Source organism: Dysidea avara, chromosome 1 (genome assembly GCF_963678975.1).
Source record: "Dysidea avara chromosome 1, odDysAvar1.4, whole genome shotgun sequence".
Lineage (NCBI taxonomy): Eukaryota > Metazoa > Porifera > Demospongiae > Dictyoceratida > Dysideidae > Dysidea > Dysidea avara.
The window spans coordinates 32,999,472-33,010,338 of record NC_089272.1 but is presented as its reverse complement, the minus strand read 5'-3'; the positions used below and the strand labels follow the sequence as shown (position 1 = coordinate 33,010,338).

Sequence of the window (10,867 nt, the reverse complement as noted above, 5' to 3'; positions counted from 1 at the left end):
GATAGTGATCTTAAGAGGCCAACTACTGATAAGAAACAGTTTGTTTGGTACTGCTATGATTTCATTTCACACACTATGCTTGATAGGGACACCAAGAGTTGCCAATACCTTAAAAATGATACCATTTTCCTACAAGTAGAGTTTAGGATTGAGTCATTATAGCTTGATCAGTGCAGATCAAAACTGTGGGGCTACAGTATATGTAGTTTATGTACAGTATTTGTGCAGTTTTCTTATAATATATATATAGTTAGCTATGTACAAGAGAAGTGGTTTTGGTGCTTAATTCATCTCAAATAATAAACTATTATTAATAATATAACCTAGGTAGCTTACTGCATAATATGTACATGAGACAGTCTGACATGGCCAGTATCAAAACAGTACAGTAGCGCTGTTTAGATATGGCAAAATTCTGTGGTTAAAAGCTATTATACTGTAGGTACAGTGTTATCATACATGATGAAAATCACTTTTACAGAATAGCCTTAGTCCATCTACAAATCCATGCAGCATTAAAAACAAGAAAACACTCACAGATGTCCAGGTATTAAAAAAATCACCAAAACCTGGATACTAGTTTGCCAGCCTGTCTGACTTCAGTCACAAGGCTAGAGGCCAAACAAAGCAGTATATGGCCAAAATTTTGTGCTGCAATCACAAACAGTAGTATGTGCCTTTTCTGGTTCCAACAAGTGTCTGCCTTCTGCGCATTTGCCTTTCTCACTATCTTCAATTACATGGTCATCTTCTTTGTGCAAGGAAACCATATACCAAGGTATTAATATTTCTGCATCAATGTTTTTCTTATTTAGGCCGTGAATCTTATGTTTCACAGATGTGGTGTGTCAGTGCATTGGCAAACTCAATAATAAATTTAAATCGCATGATCTCTTTAAAGATAGAGCTATTATGGTGGTAGACTCCTAAATATTGTCAATATTAGTCACTAATAGATGTAGTAGAAAACAGGAGGGAAATGGAGCTCCATTGCACACTCTATTTCAGTGCTAGTTTAGCTCCTGCACCTATTAAGATCAAGATACTCAATCATATGTTAATTTTTTTGACCCGCTTGGTCACTATGAAACATGATTATTTGGTATGACAAACCATCCCCTTTAATATATTGCGTAGCTCACTTGAGACATCTATAGCTAAATACTCTAACTAGTATTTTTTTAATTATAAAATGAAGTAGGGATAAAAGTAGTGAAAGAAGAGATGAATGATGATATTACAACATAGCTCAGTGGGAAAGTCCCTACTTTGACACACGCATGGATCCCTACTTCATTTTTAAATTATAATTAACGTACTAGTTTGTTTAGTTTTTGTTGTAGTACAACTAGCTACAATGTAACTTGTGACTGTGACTATTGCATTATAGTGTATATCTTGAGTCAGCCAAGGGGTGTGCAGCTAGCTAGGCCAATAAGGGGTAGGTCATCTTGTTTACTGTTAAGTAAACAGCTAGACTGTTAAGAAGATAATGTCTCCATACTCTATCGCTATTGATCTTTAATTGATGGGTGCGGTCACGAACGGGATACCAATTGCAAACTTGCAGATATCTAGCTAGTATAATAATTATAGTAGCGTTGGGACTCAGTGAAGCGCTTCTAAAATCCAGTTCTGAAATAATTCTGTGGCATGTATATATGCTTCTGAAAGAAAGTGTTGATACAGAAAATTAATGCCTCGGTATGGTTTTGTGAATGACGAAGACAAGCAGCCTGATTGAAAATAAAAGAAATACAAGGCACAGAGGATCTACACTCATCAGAACCCTAAAAGGCACATCCCACTAGTGAGTTTGTTATTGTGACATAAAATGCTGGCTGAGCACTGCTTCGTTTGGCCTCTAGGCTTGCGAATGTGGTCAAGCAGTGAAGACATTTCGAGTTTTGGTGATTTAAAAAAATCTTTATCCAGTCACAGGTAAGTGTTTTCTTTTTTTCAATGCTGTGTTTCATGTTAGATTGACTAATATTATTCCGCTAAGGTGATTTTTGTCTCATAATATTTCTCTAGGATGATTTTTAAAGGCAGAAATATTGGTGAAGTGCGTCACTTTTGGGTGATTTTTACTTAAACAGTACTACTGTACTGTTTGATAAAGCAGTCACAGTAAGCTAGCAAAGAAGTTAATAAACTACATAGCTTGTACAACTTAAAACAATTAATTTAGAGTTCCAGCAATAAAAAGTAATGAAATCAGTAAACAAGATAATAAATGAAGGCTAACAATGGCAGATCCAACATGGGGAATTTGGTGAAAATGCCCCCTCCTTTTGTGAAGGAGTAATAGCTATACCTTTTAAATGAATTGCTAAACTTCATCAGCCCAAAAATCAAGTAATCACTAAGAAGTAGCTATATATTATAACCATTTATTGCAACCTCACCTGAAACAAAAGTCAAACCAACTGTAAAACTGTCACCCAGTGCCTTCATCAGTAAATTATCATGTAACTGGTATTTAAGTCATTTATAGCTTTAATAGCTTTTTGCAAAGATCTAGTTAAATGGTAAATTTTAACAGTGAAACTGTGTACTGAAAGGTGATTATTTGTTGCTACAAGAGTACAACCAACAAGCTGCGTTCCCAACTTATTAAACCTGTTTGTGTCCCTCAACCAAAAGCCATGCAATCCCTTGGACTAACAAAACAGACCTTTACCCGCCTGACTAAAGAATCATTCCTAATACTGTACAAAACTTACATCTGTCCCACATTTGGAATAATGTGTTTCAATTTGGAATTTGGTTTTAGCAAGTAAAATTGACAAATTATCCAACAACGAGTCACGAAGTTACTGTAGTTCCAGAATTAGCATGATTACCATAACAAGATTACAACACACCATCCTGTACTCCTTGTACTGCCGGAGACAAAAAGGAGATGTGTACAAGTTGGTTAACCATCTGAATAAAGTTCCACCATACCCATTTTTCATCTTTGTTGTTAACAGTTTCACTAGAGGTCATGATCAGAGAATATTATTCAAGCAGCATTGTAGGATCACCCCAAAATTGACTACAAATAGACAACTTAAATAAGTTTACGCACAATAGTTTTAATTGACCCCATAAACACCTTCACTGTAAAAAGGCGTGCCCAAGACACTACAAGTACCTGAAACTCAATGTAAAAACTGCTCAGTTGTAGAGAAATCCCTCGTGAAGGTAAAAATAATTGGTAGCTCAAAGAGCTAATATCTGGAGCGGCCAAGAATCAATCTTATAATACAACTATAACTGCAATTACCAAAGTTTCAATCCATGCAAGAACACCTTGGCTGTAAAACAGGTGCACCCATTAAAGTAAAAGTAACTGGCAACCACAATAGCTGATATCTGAAGCAGCCAAGAATGAAATGTTGATATACAACCAACAAACTTTAACACTGAACCTTTATCTTTCAGCTATGTTTTATATTCACTTTTGCTGCACCCTAAATTCATTTCTTTTAACTTTAATTGGCTGGTAATTTGCCTGCCTTTTTTTACATAGTCAGTGTATAGATCTATTGGAAACATTTAGGGTTGTACTGAAGGTACTTTTGGTTTTGGTTATACCTAACCAATACTGCCAAGTGCCAGGATGGAGCTGTTAAGTTTGACATTTTTGGCCAGAAAAATCCTAACCTCCGTGATCCTAAATATACAGTACCTCTGTATTGTATGGTAACTACAAGGTCAAACTTCTTACAATTCCGTTACAACATCCATGCTGCCATTTCTGCTAGTAGCTATAGTTTGCTCTGTTCATAAGGCCAGCAGATTTCTGAAATGGAATGGTCTTTCTTGGTGCATTCATGATGTTCTTGGGATGTCCTAAGATTTTGCAACTACTAGCTATATTGATGTTCTTGTAGTTTAAATTATGCCTTCAGCACAAGGAGATCTAGACAATATCACCTCATTTAAATCCTTGCATTGCAGTTGATGCCTAAATCTCCATGCATTTATGATTTAAGCCACTAAACTGGACTAGCTAGCTAAGTCTTGCAGAGTTACAGTATATATGACCACTGAATATTTAATTAATCACCATAAAACTATACACAATCAAAACTAAGTAGTGAATTTCACCTCCACTAAATCTAGTCACAGCTAGTGCATTACAGTAGCACCAAAAATAGCTGCACAACAGCTAATGCGTACAGATAACTACGTGTATGTGTATTTAAGCTACTTATAATAAAATCAAAAATGTATGTAGTTGTCGTTGGTACTGTCACTCAATCCTCCCACTATAATGTCATCATCACTCAACTCTGTCACTATTTCTTTAAAACAAATTCTGTGGTCAACATCTGCTTCCCAACACTTTTGCATTAGTGCATACCTTAAATGATACAATAAAAAATATAAATAACAACACATATACACACTCACATGTTGTCTGGACACAGTTTCGGTCTAATTGGTCGATTTCCTGCATCGATATAGTCCAGTATGTCATGGTTGGATATAGTTGGGTAAGGTACACGACCAAGACTGAATACTTCCCAACAAGTAATCCCATATGACCACTATATTTTAACATATAATTAGGTAGTTACTAAACAGCTCAGATTCAAGCTCACCACATCAGTTTTCTCATTACTGATCTGATCATGTAGTGCTTCAGGTGCCATCCATTTTACAGGAAGTTTGTTATTGCTTTGTACTCGGTAGTAATCTAAGATGTATACATCTCGAGCTAATCCAAAGTCAGCCACTTTAATAGTCAAGGCTTCATCTACCCTGTATGAATATAGATACATCTTATTGTCAGTGTTAAGATGTCTCATACATGCAATTCCTTGCAGCTAGATCTCGGTGAACAATTCGTTGTTCTGCTAAATAGTTCATACCACAAGCTATCTGATAGCACATTGCGGTCAGTTGTGGTATTCTTGCTTCCTATAATGTAAGATATATCATTGTACATCTTTACAGTATCAGTATATATTTACAGGTGTCAACTATTATGACTGAATCGTGCATGATACTATATAGGCATGACTGTATTGTCCTTGATACCATCACTGCTTTACAAAGAGTGTCCAATACATGCACATAGATAAATAGACTATAAATGTGACTTAATTTTGGAAAACAATCCAAATTGCATATCAGCAGTTTCGAGATAAACTGCTTTAAAGAATTCAAACTATTGTAGCTAACTTGTCAGCACATGTATGCAGATGTATGTATGAAATTTACACCAGAGTTGCATCAGTATTTTTTCCTTTCAGAGCATTCGCAGCACTTGTAGCTGCTTGTAGACTAAATAGAATAGAAATTCTGGTGAGATGGACAAGTAGAAATATGGAGGTGGACCATGATTAAAGTCCAGACACAAGGTTACAGAGATGTACTGGCTACTTAGTTCCTGATATGCAGCAGAATCAACACAGAAATCATTTGGCCAACTGTAACAGACTACCCACTGATTCTCGTCAAGCCAGATCCTTCACAAGTCCAGAAATTGCAATTCAGGCCTACCACATCACCCAGAATAGAGATGGCTCTTAGTGAGTAATGTTGACTGAGGCTTAGAACCAATAGTATGGTAGTGTAGCAACCCAACTGGTGGTGTTAGTTTGATTTTATCTGATGTGCATTTCGGATCAGTTTTGTAAAATGACATAATATATAATTATATATATATATTATATAGAAGTTGTCACTGAGCTTGGTAAGAGGTGACTTACATGATGGATGAAACTTTGTGATATTCGTTTTATTATTGATTGTCTTTTGTTTTTCAAATAAGTTTTGAGATCTCCATTGACCATATAAGGTAACACAATGTAAACTGTTCCACCTTGTATGTCAGTTTCAAGACAGACACCCAATATTTTCAGTATGTTGTCATGGTGAAGAGACTTCATTAGCACACTTTCATGAAGAATGGACTTTAACTTGTCCATTGATTCACAATCTGAAAGGAACATATGCCACAAGATTAAGCATGCAAAATTATTTTGCATCACCATTACAACCTTTAACTGTCTTTATGGCAACCTCTTCAGACTTGTAACTCCCATCATCATGTTTGTGTATCCACACTCCTTTAAATACACGACCAAACTCTCCTGTACACAAATCATATTGCAATGGTTACAGTGTACAAACTGTAGAGTTAGGCCTCATAAGGTCACATAAATTTAGTTATTAGTTTCTCATGCACCAATACTCAAAATAATAATGTAGGTGAGCAGATTTAAGTTTGTACTCTATATACTGGTAGCTGCATTCCACAGCTCACATTTCCAAGAACGGAACTTTCTAGTTTGCTCCAGCTATTTACTCACCTTATATAGTAGGTGCATGCATTCAGCCACCAATAGTGCAAAATATTTACTGGGGGATGAGAAACTAATTGACTTTATAGCTGTTAAAAGCCTATTCTATAGTTGTGTTAAAAGCCTAATCTATAGTTGTGTTACAATTCAATTTATAGTTCATTTTCAGCTAGCTGTACTTCTATGGCCAGGAGTTTACGCATTCACAAATTTACTACAAGTTTATAAGCAATTATGGTGCAGATTACAGAACTGGGACTAAAATGAAAGAGCCTGTCTCACATCTGTTCCTAATTGTGTGGCCAGCACACTCCATTACACTGAAAATCACATTTTCTGTTTATGGTGACACACTGGTGACACACTGGTATGGTACGCTAGTGTTTTGGGTGTACATGACACAGAGTGTATCATTGCTACAGCATATATGATGTATTCCATCATGTAATAGCATAGGAATTCCAAAGTTTCACACTGGGTTAACGTTATAGCTACCATACAGGATGATACAGCTAGACAGAGTGGTATGCATGGTTATCACCCAGTAGATACAGCACCCATTAGCAGAGGTAGTGCTGTTCAGACTAGTGACATGCTGGAATCTTTCAGTTGGCCTTGTAATATTATTGAGAGTTTGGAAAACTGTGAATGCATAATAGCTATTATGCAGTGGAGCAAACAATCTAATATAGAAACGTTACAATAAGAACACATGTACCAGTACATGTTTCAACACTTGCTAAAACTTGCAACAAAATAAGTAACTCTTTGTGTACCATCAATTTGGTTAGTAGAAACTTCCTAAATTTACATAGAAGAATGCACCACACTGTTAGTAATCAATTCAATGGTCAGTTTATTGATTGACAGTTTAGAATTGCAATTGTCTGTCTGGCAGGTGTAGAGTGCAGTGAAGGATTGGAGTTATCACCACCCAGTGGCATCACCCAGTGGCATTAGTTCACCTGTGATAGGTAATGAATTTTGTGATGCTGTACTTTTGGCAGCAAGTACTGCTGCTCTAAGATCTTACCTCTTTGTGCTATTACCCTATTGTTACTATTGTATTTGCACTAATCCAGTAATGTGAGGAATGGTGCAATCTGAGGAATACTCATTTCACAAGTTCTGCTGTTTGTGTCCATCTGCTGCTTCCTTATGATCAGTATGGCTACAGTAAAGTTCAACAATCCAGCTCGCCCCAAAACATGCTTTTAAGGATTTGTCTAGTTGTAGCTATACAACTGAAAAGAGCTGCAAAAGAAATGTTTCCAATTTTTTTTTGCCAGAAAATGCAAACCTTCCTGATCCCTGCTATTTATTATTACCATTTATAACACAGTATTTAGTAACAGTTTATTTCTTGACTTACCTTCTCCAATTATTCCACTAAACTCTAATTCTTGCCTAGGTAGCAATAAACTGCTAAAATCACCACATTCCATTTTCAAAACATTCGCATCTTTAGAGCTTATAATATGATCAGATGTTGACCCACCTATATGAATGATAGTGTTACAAGTAGCGTTAGTGTTATCACTATATACCATTCATAAACTTGGTAAAATTCCAGTTATCACCTGTATAATGAAGCTAGGTTATTTGTGTGCTTAGTTGCACTGCATTTGTGTTACCTGACACTCCACTAGGCTGCATTGTTGGTATCCTAGATTTGTTTCTTGTGAGTTTTTTTTTTAGAACCACAATGATCACACCGCATACACAAATACCTACTATGCTCAATCCAGCAGTCACTGCACCTATCACTGCTGGATGTACATCATTGACCTCAATTGGTGTTGGATCAATTGGTGTTGGATCAATTGGTGTTGGATCCAGTAAATCTAAAAATAGCATGCAACACTGTGTGAATATCAAAAAAAAATTATAAATAATGTAGCTTGGTTAGCAAAAAACATGTATGGTGGCCTACTGCTGGGCAATATAGATTTTTCTTATGTCATATTTCATGGCAAAACTTATTCACAATATATAGTATACCCATAACAGTTGACAGCTTACAAGTTACAATACTTAGTCTTAAGGTTGAATTTGCAATGCCTTTGTCATCTTACAGTATATCTATTACAAGACTTAGTGTAATTGCCAGCATTGGCTCTTTGAACTACTGTTCTGCATGCATTGACCATTGTAAACATATCTGTGTATTTACCTAGCGCCTTTCAAAATGGTAGAAAGGATACTAGATTAAATGTACGTAAATGTTACCAGAATATCTAATGGTATAACTAATGCGTTCTCAATGAGGGTGCAATGCAAGGCTTGGCAAAACTAGCATTTTACAAGCTTACATAGTGCTGGGTAAGTCACGTAGCTCTATCACAATAATATTTTCTAGCTATCATATCACGACATAAATAAATATATCACGATACAACATATATTTGTTGTATTGCCTAGCACTATATGGTGTAATAAATCATGGACAGAGCTACTAACAGTGTAACACAGTACAACGCTTTGTGTCATTAGTCTGCCATGCTATATTGAGTACAACTGACTTCAACTGTTGAAAAGTATGTATCTTGTACATCATTCAAAATCTCCATCTCCTAGCATGGACACCTCAGAATTATTAATTACTGTAGTACAGGGGTATATACATGCTTTGTCTGTCCAACACCATATAATACATTCTCCTTTGATTGTTATAGAAGCTCAAACGTTTGTTTTTAAATGGTGTGTACAATGGGTATGGTTAAAGAGACACAAAAAAAACCAGTGGTTTTGAACTAACAACCTGTTGTACAGTATGCAAATCAGACAACTGAACAGTTTATCCTATGGTTTTCTATAAAATGCAGCAATAGTATATATTAGTGTTCAATGCAGCACCTCAAAATAAGTATATAACTAAATGATGAGGACTTCAGTTTGAGCATTAATTGTGTACAGATGCTGGCAAGTTAGTAGCATGGTGGACAGAGGCACAGTTTTTCACAGCTTACCAGAAAATTGAATGCAATTCTCATTTATTGTGAAGTTATCAGGTACACTGTGATCGATTTCTTGCAGCAGTAGCAGTGGGTTACTACAGTTTAGAATAATTCTAAATCCTGCTCCTATTACATTAACGTGAACAAAAGTACTAATACAGCGTTTATTAACAATGTAATCACATATAGATGAACAAATTAGTCTAGGATTTCCAGTATGAAGATCACATGGAATGAGAACATAGTTGCAAACAAAACGTAGAGCAGCCATTCGACAATATTCGTCTTCATAAATAGTTAAGTTGCTATTATAGATATTCCTTAGACCTCTAGTAAAGGATTCAGCGTCTCCTTGTGTATAGTTGTAGAAATAGAAGTTTACAGATTCAGTGACACTTGAACAAATTCCAATATCATCTAGCGGTAACTGTCTGCACCTACGTACATACAGTAAATAATGTATACACAGTATACCTACTGTCACAGTTTCACAGTACAATATACACTTACATTTTGGGGACCTCAACACTTTCTAATATCGAAAAACAAATTTTACTATAATAAATTACTGTATCAGGTAGCACCTCTAAAAATGACGTGGCAAAATCCAGTGAGTCTGTGCAGTTAATTGTAACACTGATTGAAACATTTTTCCATATGATATTTGCTACAGCAGTAGTGACTTGCAAACATTGCGGATCATTCAGTAGTCTGTTACACTCAGCAGAACACAAGCTTTGGACAGTGACATTGCCTCCGGCATCATTACATGGTGGATATATGGTGACACATACAGCTGTTTTAAGATAGTTTCTACAATACTGATTGCCAATGTTTAGATCAATGTAGTTCATAGCATCATATTCCAACTGCAGTAGTAGATCAATGTCTCTAGTGTAATTAAGGTATCTCCCATGGTTGATGCATGAGCTATTGCTCAGCATTGGAATACAACTGTGAACAATTTAATAGTAAACTGCGCAAAAGTATATCAAACGATCTAATACAGTACCAAATGACATACTATATACCAGCCATACATTAAATACTGTACATATTGCTCAGAATTTGACCTCAGTTTTCAAAACCATTTTTAGGCACAATGTAACTTGTAAATGGCAAATAGCTAAAGGGTTTACAATGGACAAGGTTATATACAAGTTCCAGGCAATTATATTAGAGCTCCAGATGCATTGCAATGAAACATACATGTAACACACGAAATTTGTATCTCCGTCAAGCAGGCTAAGCCTTCAGTCACTTCAATTTCAAGTTTAGCTGCAATTGTACTAATTACCAATAAATATATATTTCAATTTCACTCCTGTAGAGAACCAAAAAGCCCCTTACCTGGCTGTAAGTCAGCTTTAAGGTTGTGGTAAAGCAGCCAAGTTGTAAGAAAAGCACACTGTCTTGAAAACCATGAGATCATCACCGTTGATTTTACAGTCTGTGCACTTTCTTCACAGCTTGACTCTTTTGGCGTGCACATGAATGCCTGTTCCTTGTGCTTACTTAATTGCTTCACACAATAAATGTTACAGTACTAAACTAACTCACTTTATGCTTGCATCACTGGTCAATAAGGAATCACCTAGAGAGGTGTAT

The 10,867-nt window shown here is 35.9% G+C and overlaps 1 protein-coding gene across 2 annotated transcripts; it reads right to left on the bottom strand.

The window, feature by feature from the left end:
* Positions 1-4,038: 4,038 nt before the first annotated feature.
* Positions 4,039-10,207, bottom strand: LOC136262228 (hepatocyte growth factor receptor-like). 2 transcript variants are annotated; one of them, XM_066056441.1, is made up of 10 exons: positions 9,770-10,207; positions 7,937-8,146; positions 7,850-7,882; positions 7,675-7,800; positions 6,000-6,092; positions 5,709-5,938; positions 4,805-4,914; positions 4,596-4,755; positions 4,405-4,541; positions 4,039-4,354 (listed from the first exon to the last, which is right to left on the bottom strand). In XM_066056441.1, exons 2-10 carry the CDS (start codon positions 7,956-7,958, stop codon positions 4,213-4,215), a joined length of 1,053 nt encoding a protein of 350 aa, XP_065912513.1. In that variant the 5' UTR covers positions 7,959-8,146; positions 9,770-10,207; the 3' UTR covers positions 4,039-4,212. The 2 variants fall into 2 exon arrangements, with proteins under 2 accessions (XP_065912513.1, XP_065912519.1); XM_066056447.1 differs by lacking the exon at positions 9,770-10,207 and adding an exon at positions 9,272-9,366.
* Between the last annotated feature and the right edge of the window lie 660 nt (positions 10,208-10,867).

Excerpts from the sequence above, each read along its gene's own strand:
- LOC136262228 (XM_066056441.1), bottom strand. The coding sequence starts at position 7,958 with ATGCAGCCTAGTGGAGTGTCAG. Across the intron at positions 6,093-7,674 it reads TAGTGGAATAATTGGAGAAG|GAGAGTTTGGTCGTGTATTT; the intron begins GTAAGTCAAGAA and ends ATTTGTGTACAG. Across the intron at positions 4,355-4,404 it reads AAACTGTGTCCAGACAACAT|GTATGCACTAATGCAAAAGT; the intron begins GTGAGTGTGTAT and ends GTATCATTTAAG.